General features: G+C 41.9%; 1 protein-coding gene across 1 annotated transcript in view; it reads left to right on the forward strand.

Moving 5' to 3' along the window:
• LOXHD1 (lipoxygenase homology PLAT domains 1) overlaps positions 1-12,640 on the forward strand; it is a 288,412-nt gene that overhangs the window by 84,677 nt on the left and 191,095 nt on the right. The window contains exons 8-9 of the mRNA XM_025178253.2: positions 10,617-10,697; positions 12,141-12,325. Coding sequence (XP_025034038.2) covers positions 10,617-10,697; positions 12,141-12,325 — 266 coding nt within the window. The remainder of the gene's footprint in view (positions 1-10,616; positions 10,698-12,140; positions 12,326-12,640) is intronic.

The following is a 12,640-nucleotide window of genomic DNA, read 5'->3' on the forward strand; positions in this document are numbered from 1 at the left end:
TGTGTGTAGGTCAATTTCACTGACACTTTAGTTAATGATTTTTCCTTCCCACACCATGTGTTGTCTTGAAAGAGAGAAGAGAAGGTAGTGATTTTACTTTAGCATTGGCATAATGACTGTTCAAGCACATTGTGAGGGCAGCTAGCATTATCAACTTCACCCTGGTTACAGGGGAAAGCAGAGGGCTAAGATGGCTGGAAATGAGAACAAGTCACACCAAACAAACCATTTGCATTCTAAGGTTCTTAAAATTTGGTTCCCTGGGAGCTGACCATTTCTACTCTATTTTTTCTACTCATGCTTTCCTACATGTCAGCTAAAATTTCAGCACCTGTGAGTGAATGCTTAAAGCTTTGTGGTGATTTATCAGGCAAAAATAAGAGGAAATAATTCCAGATATAGGTGGGTATCCTATTGCTTAGTTAACTAAATGTTTCTCCTCAGTATGAAGTGAGCAAATGGAGTAGTCAGACTGCTCATAAATGTTTTATTTAACTTTATGAATATGGCAAAAGGATGGAATTTCATGCATCTTCCAACTAGAAGTTTATATAGAGTTCACTGGTGAAATTATTGCAAATGCATGACATTTTATATGTGTTTATTTTATGGCATAGATGGTACGATAAAATACCATGCATTTCCTAATGAAGGAACTACCATTTCAGCTTCTGGTTAGCACAGAGGTGGGTTTTTTCTTTGTGATTGTGTGCTGGTAGTGAAATACATGACATTTCAGACCTTTTAGTCATGCACACATAACTTCAGAGTAAAATTATGACGAGGCATGACAAGCTGATGAAATATCATGTGTTTTTTTAACCTTTTGTCCAACAATAAGGTAACTGTAAAAACATACATGAATTGTCATACTGACTTGTCATAAACCTGAATTCTGGGAACTGAAGCTTCCAGACTCTTTCCAGTATAATGAAAGAGGACTTTTTTGAGCCCATTAAATAAGGTTAAATAGTGTCTAAGGACTTCAATATACTAGGTCACATTTTTTTTTCTCCTACAGGTCTTTTGCACTTTTCCAGCAGAAAGCCATTGTAAATTTGGTGGATCTGGTATAAAGAAAATGTGCAGGTGTCCTGGAATGAGTGTAATGGCTTTGTGCTACTGGTCTCAGAGCCCCAGCATAGTATGTCATGGCTAGGGTAATGAGCAGAACACTGGACAGCTGGGAGAAGGCTGGAGCAACACGGAGGGTGTTTAGTTTTCACAGCCCCAAGCCATGCCCACAACCAAAAAGCTACACAGGAGAAGACCACTTTGCCTCCAAAGTGCAGTCCTGTATCCAGTGCAGTTCAACCAAACTGTAGAAGAGGGATGGGCAAATACAGGCCCATGGGATGGATCTGGTTCACCAGGGCTAGTCCCTGACAGGCCCCCATCACTATATTTACCTGTACAGACGATTGCAGCTCCTATTGGCTGCAGACTGTCATTCTTGACCAATGGGAGGTACGGGAAGTGGTATCCCAGTCTGCACCACTTCCTGCCACTACCAATGGCTGAGAACAGTGGTCCCTGGTCAACAGAAGCTGTGATCACCAGTACCTGTGGAGGTGCAGGTAAATACAGCAGTGCCGACCTACCAGGAGCTAATCCTGTTGTACCACCGCTGTTTGATTGCCCACCCCTGCTCTAGCACAAGGACACTGACGTTTGTCTTTAGATGGGTTTCCATGGGTTTGCACCCGGGGTCTGATTCAGAGTCAGCACTCCCCTGCTGTGCCTCACAGAATCCTGACCGTTCTCTTGCCTGTGTAGCCTGGCCTTGCATCCCGTGGCAGTTCTGCAGATGTTCCCTGTTCCCAGTGGCATCCTCTGCACCATAGATAGAATTCCGAAGAGGCTCTGCTGATTTTCCTCTTTCTTAGCCACCTTTTCCCATGATTTGTGGCACTGTGGCTCTGCCGCTCTTGGGCTGAGAGTGATGAGATAGGGCAGATTAAGCACATCACATAATTTGGGTAGCAATGCTGCTACCCCTGCACATATCATACCCCAGTGTTCAGCTAGCTGTGTTATATGTATTCATTGAAATGCAATCTCACACTTACCCATCCTGTTTATGACAAGTGGAATAAATATTCATGTATATTTTTCTAAAAGTATTTAATTTTAAAAGTGGTTTAGCAATTACTGCAACTTCAAGCAAAGGTGTAAGCACTATCCCCGGATAACAGCGGATTGGTAAATGATAGCAAGGTTGTTGTAATATTAATGAGATTGAAGGTACTGTGGATTTTTTTTTTTAAAACAACATGCTGCAGCTTTCAAATTGGCTAACTCTTCTATCTGGACTTGAATGATCATCACACAAGGTTTTTCTAATTCATAATTCAGTCAAGTAAAGATGAAATCAGGAATATCTAGATATTGGTGCCCAATGCTCAGTTGATGAAAACTCTATGGCTACGTCTGCATTGCACTTTCTTGTGCAAGAACATATGCAAATGAGTCACCATTTTTGTGCAAGGGGCTTTTGCACAAGAAGGAGAAGTCTACACTGCTCCTTCTTGCGCAAAAAACCCCTCTTGCGCAAGAGCCGTTCTGCTTGAAAATAAGCGGCAGAACGGCTCTTGCACAAGAAGGGGGTTTTGTGCAAGAAGGAGCCGTGTAGACGGCTCCTTCTTGTGCAAAAGCCCCTTGTGCAAAAATGGTGGCTCATTTGCATATGATCTTGTGCAAGAAAGCGCAATGTAGACGTAGCCTATAGAGCTACAGAAGTCAATGGAACTATACGGAATTATATCACTAGAGGATCTAGGGGGAAATCTTACTCCCATTGAAATCAATGGAAATTTAGCCACTGACTTCAATCAGGCCAGAATTTTACCCTTGGTTTTTGTTTAATAACTGTATAATAAATCAAAAATATAGGGAAGGAAGGAAGTTAACTTCAGTAAATACATTAACATAGAAAGTCTTTCGGAGGGCTAGCCATGTTCATCTGTTTTAGCGAAAACAACAAGGAGTCCTCTGGCACCTTAATGATTAACACATTTATTTGGGCATAAACTTTTGTGGGCTGGAACCCACTTCCATCTGACAATGCCTGTGGAAGCTTGTGCCCAAATACATTTGTTAGTCTTAAAATAAGAAAACCTATTTTGCATGGCCCATGAAAAGCATAGCTAGAAGAATTCTCCAATCTCCAGTTGGCTTAGAAACACCAAGAAAAGGGACTTGATTGACACATTTTTCTTTTAATGACTCAAATTGTGCTATCATTTCATACGATTGCAATTCTGTTGTGTTCTGCAGAGTTAATGAGGTGGTGCAGATTAATACTGGTGTAAATGACAACTCAGTCTGGAATTTATATATATATCATTTTTAAAATAACATTCATGCTCTCTTTCATACGCAGCCTTCTGTTAGTCTATTGTTATACATCAACAGCTACATGAAAAAATGGTAAATTTGTGTAGTAACTCAAAAATTAATTTGAGCCCTCTTGTGCATACTCATTATAATAACACCTTTTAATTCAGTAAGCAGGAACTGGGAGTTTCAATTGCAAGGCAAGTCTGGCTTGAGCTTTGAAGCCCTGGGCAGACACATTCTAAATACAGATAGAATCTTTTGAGAATTTAGCAGCTAAATGCTAAGAAGTTTCTGTTGAGCATGTGCAAACAGATTTTTCAAAGGGTTATAGACTTTGCCAAATTTGTGTGTATGTTCATGGGAGTAACATAACACAGTTCACTAATATAAAGGGGAATGTTCTACCAAATTTGTAAGAATATTTTTAACATGGTATTTTCCCCCCGATCTTATTTGCAGAAATTATTGAAAAGTTTATGCTGAAATATTCAAAAACATTCCACCCTGAAACTTATAGCTGTTTTAGAAAATTTTGGCTCCAAGGATTAAAGTTTTGCAAAGTTATAAGAAACTGAAAATGGGGTCTTATAATGGGGAAATGTTGGCCAAAGTTAAGCATAGATCCTATTTCTACAGCAAATAATAACCAATATACAAAACAAAAACATCATCATTAACCCCCCCAGCTCTTAAAAGTTAGGAAATCATGACTTAAAGTGACACAAGTCTCATATACTTGTAGGCTACGTCTAGACTGGCATGATTTTCCGGAAATGCTTTTAACGGAAAAGTTTTCCGTTAAAAGCATTTTTGGAAAAGAGCGTCTAGATTGGCATGGACGCTTTTCCACAAAAGCACTTTTTGCGAAAAGACATCCGTAGCCAATCTAGACGCGCTTTTGCGCAAAAAAGCCCCGATTGCCATTTTCGCGATCGGGGCTTTTTTGTGGAAAACAAATCTGAGCTGTCTACACTGGCCCTTTTGTGCAAAAGTTTTGCGCAAAAGGGACTTTTGCCTGAACGGGAGCAGCATAGTATTTCCACAAAAAGCACTGATTTCTTACAGTAGGAAGTCAGTGCTTTTGCGGAAATTCAAGCGGCCAGTGTAGACAGCTGGCAAGTTTTTCCGGAAAAGCGGCTGATTTTCTGGAAAACCTGGCCAGTCTAGACACAGCCGTACAGTTTATTCATTCATTTCACAACAAAAAATGTCAGCATAAAAATTCACATTACAATGACAACCTCAACTCTGATTCACAAGTCATACACCGAAAGAACTCATAAACATGTAGTGAGTCAAAGTTAAGGTTGTTAGAATATGTAATGTGAACATTCACTTGCTGGGTTTCAATGCAGCTGCAAGGGTGATAGAACATTTATTTGTTACCTTAAGATGTCATTCCCATGTTTCTGAGGGTTAGGATATAAAACTATCACATTTGTTATGTGCCAGTTAGCACCAGGCAATTACCACACTTGGTTTGCTGGATTCTCTCTATGGCCTTTAGCATGTGCTACTTACTTTCAGCACCTGTGCCAACTGCTGCAGCCACGTATAGAACACATTTGGCAACTAAGACTTAAGGGCTGAATTCTTGCATTTGCTTTTTGAGCATGTCTAGCCAAGGCATTGAACTGGTTTCTTAAATGAATTATTGGCAAGCTCTCTGTTGGCTTTCAAACAATTTCTGAGCTAGCTGAGATTTAGCCTCGTGGTGGGCTATCATGCCCTACTGGGCACCACCTGTCCTCTGTGTTCTCACACACTTTGCTGGCACAGAATTACATCTTTGTAAACTCACCATTATATTATTGGGCAGAAGCCAGGCTGTGGCACTTAAATGCTTTGTTTAAACAATTTATTAGACCCCAGCCATCTGATAATGGATTATTCCTAGCAAAGGGGAAATTATCACTTTATCATATAGATGCTGATGGAAACTCCCTGAAAGAGGAGGGCCATCAGTGCCCCAAACATAGGCCTTCTTCCTGCCCCACCACTGTGCCACCCCAGCTCCTGTCCCCTCCCCCCAATCTATTCCAATGCTTCCCTTCCGCTCTTGTGCTACCAATTCCTCTCTGAAACCCCAAGCCTCCACCTCCACCTGTCTCTCCCTCTGAGGCCCTGCTCCCATACTGCCTTTTTTCTCCCCAACACCCACCCCCACTCACTGCTCTCCATCCTTCTTCTCCCACCCCCATTGCTCACCTTTATGGCTGGTAAAATGTCCTCCCACCTTTAAAAGTCAGGGGACTATGGTCCCCTTCCTCTGTCACCTTCCCCCTGTGTTCCAGCATCCCTGATGCTTGTACTTGGTACACTTTTCAGCTGGTACATTTCCTGTCTGGGATGTTTTCTGTTGTTCATCAGCCATATGCGGTACTTTCAATAGATTTCTGTTTTATCATTTTGTCAGCAGAATGACGACACATTATAGTGGATCACTAGCTAAAATGAATGAATAATGTAATATTGTTGCAAAAGAAGTACACATCATTCTGGGATGTATTAGCAGGACTGTTGTAATCTCCAAAGCTTCTCTCTCTCACTAATAGAAGTTGGTTCAACAAAAGGGGAGTGAAGCTGTATCTTGTCTCTAACATGCTTGAGAACCACTGATCTGGCCTGAACTGCTGTGTGAGAGAGGCATTGGATTTATTTGAATGAATTCCTTTGGATAACAGATATATTTGAGAATTTCATATTCTACTCATTAGTGAAAATTGTTTCATGTGCTATTAATTGTGAATTATTCACTCAGCTCTAGTTTTTATATTCTGTTACCCACTCTATTACTCTGTAGAGCTGTTAAAGTCAAATCCACAATTTCCAGATCATTACTAGAAATGAGAAATAAAACCCAGCCTGAAACCTAGCACTTGTAATCCCAAGCTAATGTGAATTAATGTTTCAAGAGAAATTATGTGAGATGTCATGTCAAATACTTTGTTAATGTCTAGTCATGTCTACAACCTCATATATGAACACCTCAGAAATCTGGAGCTGAACTTTTCAATTCAAGTTTTCCTCTACTTTATTTAGCACTAGAGATCTTGGCAATTACAGTCTCCCATGATTACATTATCCTATAGTGTCAAATTCCTTAGTGATAATAGGTCTTGGAATTTTTCGCTGTCACTTCCAGTATTGATGGGTCTGGAGCAGATGCACACTATAATTTCTCCTTTTCCTTTTTAGTTTTTGTAATTTTATACAAATTAGTTTGCCAATTGTATTTTTCCTGCACTGTATGTAAGCAACACTACTAAGTACAAAGACTATTTGTTTTTTGCTAAGCATTCAATTTCATTTTGTTGACGTTTTACATTCAGTGGAAGGGCAGGGAGACTTTAAATGCTCATTGGATTCCAGTCACAGTTTACAATTACATGTTTCCAGCAGTTTGCCTCCAGATCCCTCCACGAGCACCTTCTAGACAAGTGATACATACACTCTGAAACTATTTGAGGCAGTGAGCTCAGACACATGCTCTTTGCTGAGTATATGCTGAGTTTTCTTTCTGCATCTTGAAACTGCACAAGTGTGCTGGTGTCACAAACATAATGAAGTCACATGGAAGCTTAATATCAGCTTTCAGACATTAGTGTTACATGAATGCTGTAAATCAGCAGCAATTCAAATTAGTGGGCTGAAAGCTTTTGGACAATTAACTGCAGTTGATACTTTCATCACGGCTGTAGTACTTTGGGAATCTGCAGTACAGTACCGATCTGCAGGTTATGAGCAGGAAGACGCTGCTATCATTACCATGTTCATTCACCACTAGCAAACTAATTGCCTTGCACTTGCTGATTGTTTTCAGTTTGACAGCCAAGCTGTAGTTGAGGGAAGCTCTGGGTTTAATTGTCTCTTGCCATAGTGTTCTGGTAAGGTTAACTCTTTTCTGTAACAACAATGGCTAGCACAATATGCTCGATGTCAGTACTGGGGATGAAATCTACCCAGGTGCTTGCAGAATATAAAACAAACCACCTTTACATGGAGGCATGCCCATATCCTAGCGTGGTGAGGAGAAAGGTCTGAGTACACCTGGAGGCTGTTGCTCAGATTATTTATATTCATTGACTTTTGAGAATGAGTTGCTTGCTACTGAAACTGGTGATGTGCTGTGAGTTTTTGTTTTGTTTTGTTTTGGTGGAGGATGGCTTTTTGTTGGATCTGTTCATTAGTAGTAAGGTGGTACCTAGCGTTCTGAATCTCAAATGGTACCATCTTGTGTTAGGCACTGTACAAATTGAGCATAGAGCCCTGCATGGATACAAAATTTGTATCCTCATTCATATCTGCAAAAATGATCTGCAGATATCTACATTTACATCTGTGGCTGCAGATACCCATAGATATAAAGCAGATATCCACGGATTTGCAGGCCTATAACAAGTTTGTCTGCCTTCAGCAAAGGAACTGTGTGTGTATGGATAACAGATACACACAGAAGGATGAATTGACTTCCAGTCCCCACTCTTAGTTGGGAGAGTGGGAAATGAAACCCAGATGCCCTGACTCTCAGGCCATGTCTATACTTACCGCACTGGAGATCAATCTTCTGGCGTTCGATTTAGCAGGTCTAGGAAAGACATGCTAAATCAAATGCAGAGGGTGTCTCCTGTCAACACTGGTACTCCTTACAGTCATGAGTAGTAAGGGAAGCCAATGGGAGTATTTGCACCTGTTGGCTTCCTGCTTTGAAGACGGCACCAAGCTCAGCTTAAGATATGTCAACTCCAGCTATGCTATTTTCATAGCTGGAGTTGCATTCCATAAGCCTACCTTCTGGGTCTAGTATAGATCTGGCCTCAGTGTCCTAGCCACTGGACTATCCTGTTTACCTACTGTCACAATTTCAGGACACGTGAATTCCCTCTCTGAGGTCATGAAAGGCATCCACTTCAGTTTTCCGGCTCCGAGCCATCACCTCCGTTGGGTGAGATGGGAATCATGTCTCACTCCCTCCTCAGTGGGGTTCCTGGGGCTGCATGGGTCCCTGCCTAATAGGGGAGAAGACGGTCCTTCAGATACTCCAGACCCAACCCGTTTAGGGCTTTATAAGTCATAACCAAGACCTTAAATTGTGCCCAGAAACATACCAGAAGCCAGTGAAGCTGCCGAAGCACCGGCATAATGTGCTCCGTATAACGGGTATTAGTTAAAACTTATTTTGGACCAGGTGAAGTTTCCGAAGGCTCTTCAGAGGCAGCCCCACATAAAGCACATTGCAATAATTCAATCGGGATATAACAAGAACGTGGATCACTGAGACCAAGTCATGCTTATTCAGGAAGAGTCTCAGATGGCGGATCAGCCAAAGTTGCCCTAAAGCACTCCTGGCCACCGAGGAAATCTGGTTCTCAAATGTTCCTCCCAAGCTGCGTATCTGTTCTTTCAGGCGAGCTTAACCCTGACTGGAACAGGTGCCATGCCACATTCCCAAACAGATGGCCTCCTGATCCAAAGCCCTCAGTCTTATCTGGATTCAATTTCAGCTTATTTGACTTCTTCCAGTCCATCACTGCCTCCAGACACTGGTTTAGATCAGTCGCTGCCACACCTGGTTCTGATAGAGTTGGGTGTCTGGCTATGTGTGGGGCCAGAGGCAGAAGGGGGCAGAATGGGGGCAAGGCCAGAAGTGGAAGGGGTAGAAAGGGGCCCCCAGGAAAGCTTTATCTGCATCTGCTCTTAAGGAAAAGCATGACACAGAGAGAGTGCACGTTAAAACAGAAAAGCATTTACTCAGGCTGAAAAGCTCACCAGTGGTCACCCCAACTTCAAACTGGGACTCTGGTAAGGATTAGTCAGTCAAACCCACAACTGAATTTCTCGGTGGGAACAAGTTCATCCATTTAAATCCCAAACCAGAACAGAGATGGGGTAGATCAGGCATTTCTTTATAATATCACTTGATCCTGGCCTTCTGGAATAGTCAATTAGCAGACTATGACCCTCTTCTCAAGTGGTGGCTTCAACACGCTGGATTTTTGCATAATTGGAATTTGGGGGATTTGCATTAACCCCTCACTAAGGATCCCCAGGAAATTCATGTATTGCCCCAAAAGTCCATACTAGTCTGGCATGTTTTCAATATAGTTCTTTGAACTCCCTGGTCTCTCATCCATCACATCTGCCCCAGACAGCAGAGAAATGAGAAGAGGCTTCTGTAAGGCAAGGTGCCTGTTTCGCTGATGCTTTCTCCCTTGCCTAGTTATCCAGGCCAAAGCAAAGTCTGTGGAAAAAAAAATCTACCATCATTCTGAATGTGCGATTCACTCTAGTCTGTATGACAACACAAGGTGCAAACTGAGGCTACGTCTACACTACAGGGTTTTTCTGCAAAAACCCGTGGAGCGTCCACACCTCAAGTGCGTTTTTGCACAAGTAAATTTACAGTAAATCAAAAGAACAGAGGGGTTTTTGCGGTGTAGCCATTCCTCTTTCTACACATTCCTCCAAGTGTGTGTGTGGACGGGCAACTGGGGTGTTTTGCACAAAAAGAGCCAATCGAAAAAAGCACAGGTGTTCTGGTGGCTATTCTGTGAATAGCCATCAGAGCTTTCTTTCGAGAGAGTGTCTATGCAGTCTAGATGCTCTCTTGCTCAAAAGCGCATTGCTTTTCCAATGAGCTTTTGTAGTGTGATCTGTTCCACAAAAAGCTTCTTTGTGCAAGAAGCCTGTAGCGTAGACGTAGTCTGATAGAGAACCAGGCCCTACACCTTTCCCCAGTGTTGTATTTTAGTATCTACCCGGGTAATTTTAGATGAATTCAAGAACAGGAGAAGAGATACTGGCAATAGCCTGGAATTTTACAGATGAATGGAGTGGTGTAAAAATGTCCTCACAAAAGATTGTTTTGTGATCTCTGAAAGTCATTTGCAAAATAGCAAACCACTCTTACTGCAGCTCTTTTCTATACTGGTGGTTGTTTAATTTGTGAAAGATACTCTTTAGCTGATTTAGAATATGACCCCAGATTGGCATCCATTTGGCACAACATTGCATTTCTTCTAAAGCTGGCATTTTGGATTCTGAGTTTGTATCTCCAGATCTGTCAAGATGTCCAGACCTGTTAAGAATGGAAACGTTAAAAAAAAAATCCCAGTACATTCAGACCTTTCCAAAGGAATGAGGATATTGAAAAGTAACAATAACAGAAATGAGGGTCCTTAATTTTTAAACTCTGATCCTTGATGGGTCTGTGATGATGTATTTGCTGACACAGTAACTATTTTCTTAACATGTGTTTTGGTATGTGTATATTACAGGAGTAGGACTGCCTTTGAGAGAAGTAAAACAGATGTGTTCCGAATAAAAACCAACAATGTTGGACAAATAAAGAAGATAAGGTATCGTATAATATGATCACTACTAGACATAGTACAGCAAGATGCTAAACAAATGACAGGCCATAAAGTTTTAGAGTTTGAATGTTTTATTCATGGTTGAAGAATATACTGCTATCAAGGTGAAGTTAACAGGTGGAAACAGCTTATCTGCTGGCAAAGACTGGAACTGAAGTGTGCTATTACCTACAGTATCACAATAAATATCAATGTTCCCTAATATAGATTGTATATCTGCCATATTCAATGACACTGTAATCATTGGAGAGGATTTAGGCCTGTATCTTTGTTCCATTGAGGCAAATGATGTTTTGCATTGATTACTTGTTTCTCTGTGCTGAATTACTGCACTACAAGTAATAATAGTACTAATTGTGTTGGCTCAGCCCCTTTCTAGAGGAGAACTGTTCCTTGCTTTGTTCTCTCAGAAACTTCAAAACATAACATCCACAATTATTTATAATTCATCCTATTATGTTAATATGTGCATTTCACAATGATCATAATCACCAGCATGTCATTGGCTTTCAGAAAAGACCTCACTCTGTACATGTTTGTTACAATAATATTGTATCCAATCAGTTGATTCAGTCTCTTATTACCAAGGTTCGGCCTCCTGCTTTATAGATCAGTAACCCCCACAGAACACGAGCCAGTGTCACTGGGAGTTCTCATTCTGCCGTACTCTCCATGGGTCAGTTACAACACCACGTGGCCAGCCCCACTCTCCATCAGATCTGTGTGATGTCTTGGTTCGCCAGCTTTCCCAACTAGGTGCTATTGCCATGAATGCATCCAGTTGGGAAAATTGGCAGCATCCAGTCTGGTAGCAGCCATCCTGCTGTAGCATGGGACTGCTGCTTAAAAGTGATCAGGCCATTGTTCCTTCTTAAGAACATAAGAACGGCCATACTGGGTCAGACCAAAGGTCCATCTAGCCCAGTAGCCTGTCTGCTGACAGTGGCCAATACCAGATGCTCCAAAGAGAGGGATCACAACAGGTAAACCTCATGTGATCCCTCCCCTGTCTCCCACTTCCAGAGAAACAAAGGTTAGGGACACCATTCCTACCCATCCTGACTAATAGCCATTGATGGACCTAACCTCCATGAATCTATCTAGCTCTTTTTTGAACCCTGTTAAAGTTCTAGCCTTCACCGCATCCTCTGGCAAGGAGTTCCACAGGTTGACTGTGCGCTGAGTGAAGAAAAACTTCTTTATGCTTGTTTTAAACCTGCTGCCTCCTTGACTCTGTGACCTATGGAATTTTGAGCAACTGCCAAAACCTGGGGGGCATTTGCCACCCATCACTTCCCCATTTGTTGCCACTCCTCTGACCCTGCCTAATATGAAATGTGCCACTGAATCAACATGCCAGTCACTGTCCAAAATCAACCCACCAAACTAAAACCCTTGGGCATATTTTGTTCCTTTTTTGTGCTGTAGAATTGAGCATGACAACACGGGAATGAACGCAAGCTGGTTCCTGGACCGTGTAGTAGTCACTGACATGAATAGGCCTCACCTCCGGTTTTACTTTTCTTGCAACAACTGGCTGAGCAAGGATGAGGGGGATGGACTTTATGTCAGAGATCTGATTGGCAGCCTAAACCCCATGGATGTGCCCAAAGGTAAGCGTTCTGAGGAGAAGCCGACAGATGTGGTTCACAGACAGTAGAAGAGCATGTATCGTCCCAGTCTAATGACACATCATTGGAAGAAAGATGGCCTCAGTTCTGTGCATGCATATGAAGCATTTCCAAAGTCTGGTAGCATTCTACAAACTGCCTTTCTATCAACAGCAGCCTCTTCCTTGTAATTCTGCACCAGTTCTTGGATTGCCTTGAGCACAATGTGTGTGACCTCACTACTGAAGGGGTGCCTATTTTTCAGAGTGTTTTAACTTAATGATATTGAAACGAGGCCAGCACAGCTTGCAAACCAGA

The sequence above is a fragment of the Pelodiscus sinensis genome, chromosome 6, assembly GCF_049634645.1.
Source record: "Pelodiscus sinensis isolate JC-2024 chromosome 6, ASM4963464v1, whole genome shotgun sequence".
Classification (NCBI taxonomy): Eukaryota; Metazoa; Chordata; order Testudines; family Trionychidae; genus Pelodiscus; species Pelodiscus sinensis.